Source organism: Petromyzon marinus, chromosome 55, assembly GCF_048934315.1.
Source record: "Petromyzon marinus isolate PM22_M1 ecotype Great Lakes invasive population chromosome 55, UKy_Petmar_22M1.pri1.0, whole genome shotgun sequence".
NCBI classification, from domain to species: Eukaryota; Metazoa; Chordata; class Hyperoartia; order Petromyzontiformes; family Petromyzontidae; genus Petromyzon; species Petromyzon marinus.
Window position 1 is genome coordinate 12,579,227 of NC_133721.1, and position 14,759 is coordinate 12,593,985.

The 14,759-nt window shown below is 55.4% G+C and overlaps 1 protein-coding gene across 3 annotated transcripts in view; it reads left to right on the forward strand.

Moving 5' to 3' along the window:
* Positions 1–937: 937 nt before the first annotated feature.
* Positions 938–14,759, forward strand: part of ECT2 (epithelial cell transforming 2) — an 85,961-nt gene continuing 72,139 nt past the window's right edge. The window contains exons 1-8 of one of the 3 annotated variants that reach the window (XM_076052367.1): positions 938–1,822; positions 7,510–7,589; positions 8,194–8,376; positions 9,134–9,223; positions 10,196–10,303; positions 11,191–11,264; positions 12,896–13,023; positions 13,885–14,000. In XM_076052367.1, coding sequence (XP_075908482.1) covers positions 1,744–1,822; positions 7,510–7,589; positions 8,194–8,376; positions 9,134–9,223; positions 10,196–10,303; positions 11,191–11,264; positions 12,896–13,023; positions 13,885–14,000 — 858 coding nt within the window. In that variant the 5' untranslated portion in view covers positions 938–1,743. The remainder of the gene's footprint in view (positions 1,823–7,509; positions 7,590–8,193; positions 8,377–9,133; positions 9,224–10,195; positions 10,304–11,190; positions 11,265–12,895; positions 13,024–13,884; positions 14,001–14,759) is intronic. The other 2 variants (XM_076052368.1, XM_032975179.2) reach the window with 2 other exon arrangements.

Here is a 14,759-nt window from a genome sequence, read left to right on the forward strand (position 1 = left end):
CTAACAGTGGTCGTCCTACGGATAGACTCGCTCCCGCCATAGTAATGTGGAATGTCCACCACTGCCCCTCCAATGTCTCTACGTGCTCCTTTGAGAAGGAACTCGTTTTGTGACTCGCCAAGAGCTTGTTCGAATCTTCCACAGATGTGGAAAAAAACAACTTGAGAGGAATACAATTACTTTAATCGCCCCCCCTATCCCCATGATGTTAGCTCAAATAAACCTCTTAACTGTAAATAAATTCTTTTTTAATTGGAATTTATTCATTACCCGTAGAACGTTCAAAACACTGGAGCGAAAACCTCTGATCTGACACCAGGCTCCACCCCTCCTTCCCTGGACTCTTCTCCCCCCGCCCCCCACCCGCCTCTACCCCCGGGCCCCTCCCCCTGGCCCCCATTCCCCCTCCCACTGGCCTCCACCCCGGGCCCCTCCCCTCCCCCTGGCCCCCATTCCCCCTCCCCCTGGCCCCCATTCCCCCTCCCCCTGGCCCCCATTCCCCCTCCCCCTGGCCCCCATTCCCCCTCCCCCTGGCCCCCATTCCCCCTCCCCCAGGCCCCCATTCCCCCTCCCCCTGGCCCCCATTCCCCCTCCCCCAGGCCCCCATTCCCCCTCCCCCTGGCCCCCATTCCCCCTCCCCCTGGCCCCCATTCCCCCTCCCCCAGGCCCCCATTCCCCCTCCCCCTGGCCCCCATTCCCCCTCCCCCTGGCCCCCATTCCCCCTCCCCCTGGCCCCCATTCCCCCTCCCCCTGGCCTCCACCCCGGGCCCCTCCCCTCTGGCACACCCCTTCCCACCCTGCCCCTCCAACCCTGCCCCACCCCCTCTCACCCTCCCTGCCGGGCCCCTCCCCCCTAGTCTCCATCCCGAGGCCCCTCATCTCTGGCACGCCCCCCCCTGGGCCCCTCCCCAATTCCTCCCCTCCCACCCTCACATAGCGATGACGTAATGTCACCCCGCTCCGATTGGCTCTGCCCCGTGTCGGCGAGGCCACGTGCCTCGCCGTTGTCCAATGGGACGGAGTCGAGGGCCGCGTTCGTTGTGTTTGAATTTGCGACGTTGGGGACGCGGGGAATCGGAGCCTCTCCCCGTGTCTCTCTGTCTCTGCTTTGTCTCTCTCGCTTGTCTCTCTGTGTCTCTGTCCTCCCTCTGTCTCCCTCTGTCGTGTCTCTGTGTCTCGCTGGATAGTAGTCTCCGCGTGTCACCCTATTGCCTGAGTGAGTCGTCTTAGTGTGTGTAGCCCTGCGTGTCAGCCTCGTCGTGTCTTCATACAGTCCGTGCGTCTCCATACACGAAGACGCACGAGTCCGTCTTCGGGTATCGCCCCGTGTATGTCTCCCCCTGTATCTCTGCGTCTGTGTATCTAAGCGTATGTGTCTTTATATAGGCCTTGTATCACCGAGTCTCTCCCTGCGTCTCGGCTTACCTGTCTCCCCGTGCCTCGCAGTGTCTTTGTAGAGTATCCCTGTGTCTTTCTGAATCTCTCCATAGAGTGTCAGTTTTCCACCTATGTCTCTGAGTATGTGTCTGCCTCGCTGAGCCTCCCCATGTCTCCACGTGTCTCCCCTGAGTCTTAGCCTCTCAGTGTATCTCCCCCTCGAGTGCCCCGTGTCTCCCCCTAGAGTCCCCCGTGTCTCCCCCTAGAGTCCCCCGTGTCTCTCTCGAGTCCCCCGTGTCTCTCTCGAGTCTCCCGTGTCTCCCCCTAGAGTCCCCGGTGTCTCCCCCCGCCACCGGTAGTCTCTCAATGGACCGAGACGTGAGCGCGCTCTGCGAGAGCACGATGACTCAGGGCGCCGAGGAGACGGTGCTGAGCGACACCCCGGGTGAGACACGTGCGCGTGTGTGCGTGTGTGTGCGTATGTGCACGTGTGAACACTGTGTGCGCGTGTCGAATGGCTCACAGGGCTATACCAAAATAAATAAATATAAATGTGTGTGTGCGCGCGTTCACACACGTGTGTGTGTGGTGTGTACGTTCCCATGTGCGTGCGTGTACGTTCACACGTGCGTGCGTGTACGTTCACACGTGCGTGCGTGTACGTTCACACGTGCGTGCGTGTACGTTCACACGTGCGTGCGTGTACGTTCACACGTGCGTGCGTGTGTGTACGTTCACACGCGCGTGCGTGTGTGTACGTTCACACGCGTGTGCGTGTGTGTACGTTCACACGCGTGTGCGTGTGTGTACGTTCACACACGTGTGAAGGCCGGCAAGGCACACGAGGGGGTTGGTGGCCAGCACCACGCATATACACACACAGGTGTACACACACACACAGGTGTACACACACACGTGTACGTACACACATTGTAGACTGATGGCCTTAATCTAAGTTGTCTTCTGGTTGTTGTTGTTTGACTTGCATCCCACTGGGATTTTTTGCACACAGCGTTGGTGTACGGTGCTTTTTTCAGCAATATTTTGCTGTTTTTTTCATGGATTTTCAGTTTGCACAGTCACACACGGTCACTTTAAGATGTTTTTCTTGTTCATGTTTTTGTTTGTTGTGGTTGCACCCGATTCAAGAGCCGAATGGCTCACAGGGCTATACCAAAATAAATAAACTGAAAAAAACTGTGTACACCTGTGTGCGTGTACACCTGTGTGCGTGGTGCTGGCCACCCACCCCCTCGTGTGCCGTGCCGGCCTTCATAGGTGCTCGCTAACAGCACTTGCCCCTACAGTCTGTTCAGGCTGTACGGGGGATCTTTACGTGTCCACGTCTTACGCAGATCTGCCAGTCATCTCGGACGCCCCACTGCACCGAGGTCTCTGCCGTGACATTCTAGCGAGAATTTGACGCTTCACGTGGCGGGAGTGGCCTTTGATGTTGTTTGTGTGTGTGTGTTCACGAGTGTGTGTGTGTGTGCGACAAATTGTATGTCTGTTACAGTAGAGGTGTAGGGAATTCCAACAGGACCTACCTACATCTCTGATTTATTGACGTGTTCAGGGCCTATGGTGTACCATCGATAGGCCTGGGCTCTGGGTTGTTCTTCGTGCTTTCGGAGTCCCTGATTCTCTGCTCGCGATCATTACGGACCTTCGTGATGGTGAAACTACGTGGCCGAGAGTCGGAGCAATTCCCTGTTCACCTTGGGGTGCGACAGGGATATCCTCTGGCTCCCGCATTATTTTACATCTATTTTGACCACGTAGTTCGTGAAGCCTTCTTTTGCTGTACCGGAGGAATCTCCGTCTGGTACAGATATAATGGGAGGCTGATCGATGCCCGGGTGCGGTCAAGGGATGGCTCCCTATTGCTCAACCACGTTATGTATGCCGATGATTTTGTGATTGTTGCTCACTCAGAGGAGGAGTTGGAGGCGCTGCTGCTGAACCTGGAGCTTGCCACTATGTGGATGTGGGGGCCTTACCATTAGCCCCACCAAAAACTAAGCACCTGCCTGGGTATTTTGTACCATCAGACACCCCCCCCCCCTCATCTTCCCATTGGTAATGGGGCAGTTGTGGAGCGAGTGGAGAGTTTCCCCATACCTGGGCAGTGTGCTCATGACCAGCTCCAGTTTAACAGCAGAGGTCTCACTCCGAATCAGTCGAGTGGCAATATCTTTTCATAAGTTGCGTAACGCTGTGTGGAAGCTACCTGGTCTGTCGCTCCGCACTAAGCTTCAGGTCTTCTCGGCCACGGTCATTCCCTCCCTTATCTATCCTTGCGAAACGTGGACCCCCCACGAATGGAACTTCACCAGTTAAAAACATACAGGCTCGCCTGCCTACAATCCATCCTGGGTTTAACCAGGCTGGATTGTGTGAGGTGCTCACAAATCCTCGAAAGATCTGGACAAAGTCCCATCGGTGAACTCCTCCGGCAGGCAAGGCTGCGTTGGCAGGGTCATGTACTCCAGCGCTGTCCTCCAGACAGTCTCGTCCCTTCACCTGATGAAGGCCGCTTGTGTTGTGGCCGAAACGTCGTGATTTTTTGTTATTTTATTTTCACCTACGTGACTTTACCCAATAGAACCAAAGAGTATGGATCCTAGCAGTCACGAAAGCTTTAAATCTAGAATTGGGTCATGTAGCCTGCATGCCCAGCCACCGCATGCCGAAACAGCTTTTGTTCGGCCGGATCGAGGGGGCTAAGCGGGCGCGCGGCACAGGCTAGAGAAGAGATGGAGTGATGTGGTACAGGAGGACGTGGAGCTGAGTGGACTTGCCGATGACTGGTACCAGCGGGGTCAAGATCGGCCTCTGTGGAGGAGGCTCGTGAAGGACGCTACTGGGCAGTTGGAGGCAGTCGCCCTCCAACAACAACGGAGGGCAGAGGAGCGACGCTCACAACAACGAGCGGTGTGCCAGGCGGTTAAAACAGCAAGTTGACACAGTATGGGGCACAGGTGGTGCATCGGCCACGCATCACAGTCAGTCAACCCATGGCACCTGGGTCTGTCCAGTGACCTGCCAGGGGGCATTCGACCCTTCACGTGGCCTTAGCGTGCACTTGGCCTGGCACAAAGCGCCGTGGTGACGCCACCTAGTGACGGTTGTTATGTGTGTTGTTATGTGTGTTCACAAGTGTGTGTGTGTGTACACGTGAACTGGTGTCTCGGTCGGGTGTGATGCTGGCCACCCATGTGCCGTGCCAGCCTTCACCGGTGCTACTCGCGAACAGCACTTTCGCCAACAGTCTGGCAAAGCTTTTTGGGGGATCTTTGTCCTGAATTTGTATCTGTGCCTTGTGTGAGTACACGTGTACCTATCTCTATGTACCTCTGTCTGTCTCTGTCGCCTTTGTGTGCCTCCTTTTGCATCTTTATACTGTACACGTGTACCTGTGTGAGCACGTGTGTCTGTGTGAGCACGTGTCTGTGTGTACACATGCACCTACACACGTGTACCCCTTTGTGTGTGTTGTATTCAACGACCACGGCTGACCGTAGCGGCAGGCGGTGATTGAACCTGCGGGTCCCGTAGGTCATTTCAGCCTTCATTGAGTACCATGGTGTATAAACATCACCAGCTGGGGAGACAAAGGCGGCCGGGCGTGGCCGCTGGCCACACCACCACCCCTCGCCGCGCCTTTCCAAGTGCTCGCTGACAGAAACCTTGGTCCAGTCTCTTGTGTGCACTCGGTGGGATCTTTGTCTGTTGTTGTGTTGCATTTCCCAGTGAATCGGTGTTATTGCCCTTGTACTTTGCCCAAGATTATCTGAGCCACGTTTACATCAACAGAGAGTGGAATTGTTTGTGACTCTTTTTTTGGAGGGGGGGGGGGAGTATTTTTAAATCGACTCTGCATATCCTTGTTACGTCCCTGCCATCTAAATATGTATTTTCTGTCACTGTTTTTGCAAGCTGTCAAGTGCCTTGAGTTGAAGACGCGCTATAAATACACAAATGAGATGAGATATAGCTGTCACACCCTGAGACTGGGAGAACTCTCTTACGGAGCAGTTGCCGACCCATTCTTAAATTCCCGGAGTCGAGAGCAGAGTTTTACATTACGGGATTTGGCGATTACTGAGCACGTATTGCGCGAAAATTCGGTTCATATCACGCGTTCAGCCTGCTAGTTGCAGAAGTTCGCGGTTCGAATATGTGTCCAGGAAAAGACTCGATGAGTCCCAAGACTTTTTTTCAGGAGTGTCCTGCTACATTGTCCAGTGCCATTGAATGAGCGTTGGACTTCATGTACGTGTGTACGTTGAGCTTCTTTCGTGCCGTACGTACCCAACCGTGCTAATTGGAGGTGCGGGGGGGGGGGGAAGGCCAACAAACTGAACGCAAAAAAAAGCAGTTGTGAAGAAATTAGTTTGTAAATCTAGATGTAAAAGTGCATTATAGCCCCAGTGGCTTTATAATATCGGAAGGAAGAGCGTTCCAGACGGCCGCAGAAGCGCATTCATGTGGGAGGAACACGGACAACCCGGAGAAAACCAAGCACTGCCATCCCCTGGCCACATACCTAGCAGCCCTGTGCCCTGCAACACCTGGCAAGCCCTGGTGGTCACCCATCCAAACACAAACCAGCCTCAAACCTGCCGAGCTTTTGATATCGACGAGATGCAGCGGGTGTTGGGGGGGGCGTCGCATTTAAGGGTGATTTGATCGCAAATGTTTTCAGGGCGTCTGTGCACAGTGTCACGATTTATCAATAAATAACAACTCATGATTAGCAGAAAATGTCAGATGACATGAAATCAATACGCAATCTCTTAGCCAAAAATAATACCGGGTTTGGTCGCCGCCGCCGCCACCGACACCACCGCGTTCCGAAGGGGAAGCGTCTCTCTCCAGCGCCGTCATCCGGCACGTTGAGACTGACTGGTGCTCGGATGGGTGGCCACCGCCGGGGCTTGCCAGGCGTTGTAGGCGCGGGGCTGCGGAGGCGAAGCAAGGAGGTGGCGGTGTTGAGCGTTGCCTGCTCGCTCGTTGTGCCTCGTGTGGGTTTCTTCTCTCTTCTCCTGGTTGTTTTCCCCACTTCCTTCCGAGAAGATGCCAAACGCGTTGGTGGCGTGGGCACAAACGTGTCCCGGTGTAGCAGGGCAGGACCCTTCTAAAAGAGGCTTGAGACTCGCTGAGGTTTTCCTGGGCAAATAATTGACATTATTAAATGTAGTTTTTGAGAGCGCATGCTAAATCATTGGCACGATTGCGAGAAATTTCGATTTAAAGCCTTCGTGACTGCAGGGGTTGGTTCTTTCGGTCAAGTCACGTAGAAGGGAAATAATTAAAATAAAACAATAAAATAAAATTCTCACGATGAGTGTGTTCCGACAGCTCTGTTCTTCACCTGAGGACGGCTGCTTGCGTTGTGACCGAAACGTCATGAGAATTTAATTTATTATGTTTTATTTTAATTATTTCCCTTCTATGTGACTTTACTGAAAGAACCAAGAATACAATTGTGAGAGTTGAATGCAAGTGTTTTTTTCAGATATATCTTGTTTCAAAATTAATCTTACGTTGGCTACAATTTATAAGGGCTCGGGTCTCGGAACAGAGGTGGTGGCAGTGGTTGGTGCACCATGTTATCGACCCGATGACATGAGTTTGATTTCTGGTCACGGCTTTCGTTATTGGCGCATAATATATGCACGACACTGGGATTTTTGCACACAGCGTTGTAATACGGTGTTTTTTTTTTCTGAAAGATTTGCTGGTTTATCCCGGATGTTTCTGTTGCGCGTCGTCGCTTTAAGATGTCTCTCTGTTCATATTTTGTTTGTTGCGGTTGCACCCGGCTCAAGAGCCGCATGGCTCACAGGCCTATACCTAATACATGAAACTTGAAAGCACAGACAGTGTTGGGAGGTTGTGGGATTGTTGACGTGCTGTATTGTTGACGCGGTGTGTGCTACAGGCGGTGTGTAAGGTGTGGTGATGTTATCAGCGTTCTGGATCGTTGACAGGGTGTGTGCTACAGTCGGTGTGTAAGGTGTGGTGAGGTTATCGGTGTGCTGCGTCGTTGACGGGTTGTGCGCTACAGGAAGTGTGGTGAGGTTATCGGCGTGCCGGCTCATTGACCTGCTGTACGCTTGACCTCAGGTGGTGTGGATAGCGTGGAGCCGCGTGTGGTGTTGGTGGGAGAGGCGGCGCATGACCAAGAGCTGATCATCGCGCTGGAGGTGATGGCACCCCGGCCCTGCTGCCCTGGCTATAGAATCGCACAGAGACCTGTAGAGTTACATGGAGACCTGAAGACTCGTACAGAGACCTGTAAGAGTTACATGGAGACCTGAAGACTCGTACGGAGACCTGTAAGAGTTACGTGGAGACCTGAAGACTCGTACAGAGACCTGTAAGAGTTACATGGAGACCTGGAGACTTGCATGGAGATCTATAGACTCATGGAGAGCTTATAGACTTAATCAGATTCACGTGGTGTCCTTGAGGATCACATTGAGACCCATAGACACCCACAGACCGTATAGAGACCCGCAGATTTACATAAGCTCGCAAAGACACCCACGGTTCACACAGAGAACCGTGGACTCAGATAGAGACCCATGAACGCGCACAGAGACACGCAGGCGCACACAGCGACTCGTCCTGCACAATGCAAAGTGACGTAATGGACAGATTGCACCTTCACAGTCTCCCAGTCATGGAGATCCCCCATGCACCTCCCGCTAGTTGCCCTCAGCGCCGCTCCGGAGTGCTTCTTCACGGACGCTGTGCGTGACCGACGGCCGTAATCCTGAACCCCCCACCCCCCCCCACCACCCCCAGGCGATGGGGCTGCCGCTGGTGACGTGCGAGACGGGCGAGGACGTGGGGACGAGCGCCAACCCCGAGCAGGAGACGGTGGTGATCGTCGCGGAGTTCTCCGGCCCCGAGTACGAGCGGTTGCTGCCCACGGACTGCCGCATCCTGGGGCCCGCCGTGCTGCTGCGGGCGGCCCGGCGCAAAGAGGTGCGGCGTCGGCACGCCGGGGGCGGCCGGGGCGGCGGCGCTCGCGCCTTCCGGCGAGGCGCGGTGGCCTGGGTTCGATCGCCGACGTATGCCCGTTGAGCTTTTTTCGCGCCGTACGTAGCCGGCCGTGCTCACCGGAGGTGCAGCCTACTCGGCCGGCCGTGCTGCGAGGAGTTGGTTGTACGCCCTCTGCGCTGCAGAATGTGCGTGGGGGATGCGGAGCGCCGGGGCGGCTGAAAACGCAGCGAGCTGGCGGCGCATCTGCCGGGCGTCTCAGTCGGTCAACCCGTGGCACCCCGTGTCCGGTCCGTGACCTCCTGCCGGCGAGCCTTCTACACGTCACGTGGCCAGAAAGTGCACCTAGCCTGGCGCAAGGGCTGTGGTGACGTCTCTGCCACTTGGTGGCGAACGACAGTTGTCGTTGTTTTGTGGGGAGGTGCTTGGAGCGGTTGTGCGGTGGTTAGCGCACGGTGCGCTACAAACGCGGCAAACCCGAGTTGGATTCCCGCTCACGGCCAACGACGGTGACGAGTATCTGAACCGGTACTGTGCCTCCCCTAAGTCGACTCGGCCTCAAATGAGTACCTGGTGCGATGTGCAAACATCGCCGCTCGGGAGACAAAAAGGCGGCCGGACGTGGTGCTGGCCACCCACCCCCTCTCGTGTGCCGTGCCGGCCTTCATACAGGGGCTCGTAAGCAGCACTCGCCCCAACGGTCTGTTAAAGGCTATACGGGGGCCCTTTGTCTTTGTTGCAGCCGCTGCCGTACTGCTTGCGCCCGCTGTTCTGCACGGCCATGAGCAGCCTGGTGCTCTGCTTTACCGGCTTCCGCAGCAAGGGCGAGCTGGTGAGGACCTGGGGGGGGTGTGGAGGGGTGCTGAGCGAGTGCTAGTTGGGTGAGCGTGTAGGGTGAGTGTGTGTGCTTTGTGAGTGGGGGGCGGTGGTGTGGCGGTTAGCGCTACGCTTCGCTACGAACCAGGCGACCCGGGTTCGATTCCCGCTCACGGCCCGACACCGGTGACGATTGTCTGAACCGGTCCTGGGCCTCCCCTAGGTCGACTGAGCCTCAAATGAGTACCTGGTGCGATGTGTAGACATTGCCGCTAGGAAGACAAAGGCGGCCGGGCGTGGTGTTGGCCACCCACTCCCTCGTGTGCCGTGCCGGCCTTTTTAGGTGCTCGCTAACAGCACTTGCCCCTACAGTCTGTTGAGGCTATACGGGGGATCTTTGTCTTTGTTGCACGGGGTGGCACGGCGGCTGATGGAGACGTATTTGTTTTGTGAGTGTGTGGTTGTATGGAGTGAGTGGGGAGCGTGCACCTGATGAGCGTGCGTCATTTTAATTTGGTTTCGGTTTCATAATTCGTTTAATTTTTGGTAAGGTGAGGCTTATGTTTCGATGTTGGTTGGCAAATCCTCTTGTGGAGGAGCTCGTTGCAGTGATTGGCTGCACGGTGCCTACAGTAGTGTGTTGTTATTAAAGTGTCTTGGTCTGGTCCACCAATGGTGAGCGTGTGTGCTGGTGAGAAGAGCGGGCATGTGTTGGGTGAGCACGCGAGCTGGTGAGCGTGTGCATAATGAGCGTATGATGTAGCGAGCTGTGGTGAGCAGGCGTGGTGAGCGAGCTGTGGTGAGAATGCGTGGTGAACGAGGCGTGGTGAGCGAGCAGTGGAGCGGGCTGTGGTGAGTGAGGCGTGGCGAGCACGCGTGGTGAGCGAGGCGTGGTGGAGCGGGTTGTGGTGAGCGAGCTGTGGTGAACGAGCAGTGGTGAGTGAGGCGTGGTGGAGCGGACTGTGGTGAGCGAGCTGTCCCGATGCAGGTAAAGTTGGTGACCCTGGTGCACCACATGGGCGGCAGCATCCGCAAGGATTTCTCGTCCAAGGTCACCCACCTCGTGGCGAACGGCACCCACGGGGACAAGTACCGGGTGAGGGCCGCGCTATCCACAAATCCGCCACGCTGAATCCAGTCTCAACCTCAACTTGTTTGAACTAGCTGTGAATTAGTTGACGAGCCTCACCAGATTGCGACGGAAGAAAATGAGAGAGACGATGAAGCAACGGCGAGGAAGCGGAATAGAAATCGGTGCAAAAACAACTGCGTCCGTCGCGTGACGAAATAAAAACGAGCACGACGTCATGAATCGCTGTTCGCCTGATCCCGTCGTTCCTCGGAAACTCGGCCGGCCCGAGCCTGGACGGCGTTCCCACCCCCGTTGGGCGACGGGGAATACCCCGACGGGAGTTCCCGATGGGGGTTCCCGCTCCTCGATTTGTGCGGCGGCGGCGGCCACTGGGACCGGGAGGGGGGGACGGGCAGTTGCGGATCACGGGAGTAACCGATGACAGGAGTGGCGGATAACACGGCAGCCGTTGGTGTGGAAGGGAGTTTCTCTGCGCCTCCGTGGTGGGGTGGGGGGTTAGTGGGAGGGCGAGCGGCCGTGTTTCCGGGCCAGCCAGTATCTTTGGATTCTTTATTTATCCTGGAGAAATCCGTGCGGTGGCGCGTGTGTGGTGCGCGTGTGACACGTGGTGTGTGTGCTTTGCGTGATGCGTGTTCGTGTGGTGCGTGTCGCTTGGTGTGCGTGGCGCGTCACGTGGTGTGCGTGGCGCGTCACGTGGTGTGCGTGGCGCGTCACGTGGTGTGCGTGGTGCGTCACGTGGTGTGTGGTTTGCGCGCTTCGTGTGTGGCGTGTCTTGTGGTGTGTGGTGTGGCGTGCGTGGCCACACTGCGTGATCCGTGTGGTGTGCGCGGCGTGGTGTGTATGGCGTGGTGTGTATGGCGTGCGGCATGGTGTGCGCGGCGTTTGCGCAGGTGGCAGTGAGCATGGGGATCCCCATCATGCGCGAGGAGTGGATACACAAGGCATGGGACAGGAGGCTTGAGCCGTGAGTGTGGGGATGGGCGGTGACGCGGCTGGGCTGTGGTGTACGTGCAACGCCGGACAAGTGGCCACCGTTGCTGTTTGCAAAGGTCGCCACTTGTCACAGTGTGAGATAGTATTTTGATCCCATAGAATTTTGACCCTGGGATCAGCATACTATATATATACACACTCGGACTCGGCGGTGCACAGTCTATAATTGCAATATGATTTCCCCCTCCTGGGTTGGATTCCTGACTGGCGACCTTTGTGTGGATTCTGTGTTTTCTCTCCCCTTGATTCGTCTGCGTGCTTTTCCGTCGCGTCTTCCGGGTTCCTTCCTTGTTGCCAATGCAAAACAACATTAACTTGCACATTAAGCATAATAGAGGTTCTTTGGGTTAGATCGCATTAATCTATAAATGTGTCGTTAAAACCCGCCACCAACTGACACAGCCAACTAGTAAGGGTTGCCACGTAAACAGAACGTGTCAATTCGTCACTAGTACAGCACACCGGTTGTGTGTTGGAGAGCAAAGCCACAACATTTACAAACTGAGTACGACGTTTTGCCAGTAATTGCAACTAGCTTCATCAGGCGACAGACAGATTTGTGGCGAAGTCTAATTGTTTCTTTCCTTATATAGAGGCGCAAATGTGGTGACCACGCTTCTGCGCTCTTGTGCAAAGTGGGTGGGGGGATTACTGAGTCTACGTACATTATGCATGCGCATTACGCGAGCCCTTTAATCTTGGCCTTCCCGATATTGTGTGTATTAAAATACCCGTACCAACGTTATAATCTCTATTGAAGTATGGTGCCCTTTATAGACATGCATTTAAACAATGTATTATTTGAATCTTTGCTTTCACGCAGCGCTAAGGCGGTAGCTATCCAAACGGTTAAAAATAATTTATTTCAATTTCGATAAATTCTCTAATTAGTCTTGGCCAGCAGTAGCTAGTTTTGCACAGAACTTCAACATTATCAATATCAATTGAGTGTCCTTGTTGGCACGCGTGTTCTGCTGCTGCTGGGAGTATTTAATATTTCTCTGATGTTCTTTTAGTCTCGTGCTGATCATTCGTCCGGTTTGCCCAACATAACATTTTCCACACGTGCAGTTAATTCTGTACACACCTTCTGTTGATAGCTTCGGTAATGCATCTTTTGTACCAGATATTAATTTCTGTATTTTATGTACCGTGCCAAATCTGACTTGGATGTTTTGTTTTTCCAAACATCTGGCTAGTTTATCAGTTACTACCGCAATGTATGGTATTCTGATCGTTTTAATTATTTGGGCAGTTTCAATGCTTGTGTTATTTGATTTGGTTGTGACATTCAATGCCCTGTTGATTTGTGCATCATTGTAAGCGTTCATTTGCAGCGCTTCTTTAACATGTTGAATTTCACTTCTCAGACTGTCACCATCTGACACTTTCTTAGCTCGATGAATGAGCGCCTTGATAAGAGCAGATTTCTGTGCGGGGTGATGGTGTGACTCTGCCTCTATCTTCCAAGGTCAGATTGAGGCTTCTTTTGACTGCCTCCTATACCCAAAATACTTTCTCGCGCTTACGTTGCTCACCCACATCCTCCTCCTCCTCCCTCGTCCCCGTGCCCCGTGCCCCGTGCCCGCGCCGCCCCGGCAGGGAGGGCAGTGCGACGGACGAGCCGCTGCTGGCGCTGAAGATGCCGCCGTTCCACGGCTGCTCGCTCAGCTTCCTGGGCTTCTCCGCGGAGGATCAGACGCAGATGCAGGAGCTGGCGCGCATGCAGGGTGCGGTACCAGTTTTGTTTCCCACCCCACCCCACCCCGCCCACGGTTGGTTGGCAGTGTTTACGCAGGAGGTCGCGGGTTCGGTCCTGGATCCTAGCCTGTTGTTGTTGTTGAGTCTCTCCCCTACCCCCCCTTCTCCAAATTTAGAAACAACATGCGCTTTAGATTGTTTGGTTGCTGCTCTAAACTCCCAGCGTGTGATGATGAACAGGTCCCTGCAGGGTGGGCTGGTAGGACAAGTCTCTGCGCTGTCTATTGCTGATTTTACACCCAACAGCACGAGATTTCACTTCGTTAAAGTATTGAAAGGGGACGGACGGACACATTAATCTATTGCAGGCTGGTACACTCAGTTTACAACTTCGTTCCTACCAGTATAATGATGATATCAGACACTTCGATGAGCTATCATCACGTGTGGCCAGGCCGCCTCTGAAAAAGAGCGAATGGCTCTCCGTGGGTTTTACCTGTATTTAATAAAATAATAACATGCCCTGTGAGAATTGTTCTTCATACTCGGCGATGAGCGAGCTGAGAAAATGAACAATCGGCATGCCGTTGAACACTTGCGTGCCACGTGACTGCGTCCATTTGTTTGGGCGTGGTCGGGTGGTGGAGGGTTTCACCACAAAGGGCATGGGGGTTCCATCGTTACATCGTGGCCCAACCCAGGAGTCAATGATGAATGTCGGATCATTCACGATCGCAGCCCGCTGCGTTTGATATCCGCGCTGTTGTGGTTGTTGCAAGGCCACCACAACGGGAGGCGCGTCGTTTATCGTGTGCGGCCTTCGTAGGTGCTGCACGCTAACAGCTTTCCGGGGGGGTGGTGGTGTGGGTGGTCTTTGTCTTTGCGCTCAGGTGGAGAGTGTGTGGAGGTGGGGGATGAACGCAGTTCGCACCTGGTGGTGGAGGAGAACATGGTGAAGGTTTTGCCCCCAGAGATTCCATTCAAGACCTACGTCGTCAAGCAAGAGGTTTGGCAGCAAGCAGCAGCAGCAGCGCCTACGGGAACACGCGCCACCCACGCCACCCTCGCCACCCTCGCCACCCTCGCCACCCACGCCACCCTCGCCACCCACGCCACCCACGCCACCCACGCCACCCACGCCACCCTCGCCACCCACGCCACCCTCGCCACCCACGCCACCCACGCCACCCACGCCACCCTCGCCACCCACGTCGCCCACGCCACCCACGCCACCCACGCCACCCACGCCACCCACGCCACCCAAGCCACCCACGCCACCCACGTCACCCACGCCACCCACGCCACCCACGTCACCCACGCCACCCACGCCACTCACGTCACCCACGCCACCCACGCCACCCACGCCACCCACGTCACCCACGCCACCCACGCCACCCACGCCACCCACGCCACCCACGTCACCCACGCCACCCACGCCACCCACGCCACCCACGCCACCCTCGCCACCCACGCCACCCACGCCACCCACGCCACCCACGCCACCCACGGCGTCGCATGGCACATTCGCTGCGCCGGGCTTGCACCATACACCGCACGCATACACCGATTATACGGTCCATACTACAACAACACCAACCACAGCCACCAATCGCCACTAAGTGGCCATGACGTTACCACGGTGCTTGTGCCAGGCTAGGTGCACTTTGAGGTTATCGCGTGTAGTGTGGAAGGCCTCGTTGCTGGCAGGAGGTCACGGGATGACTTGACTGACCGAGGTGACTGGCTGATGCACCGTTTGTGCCTC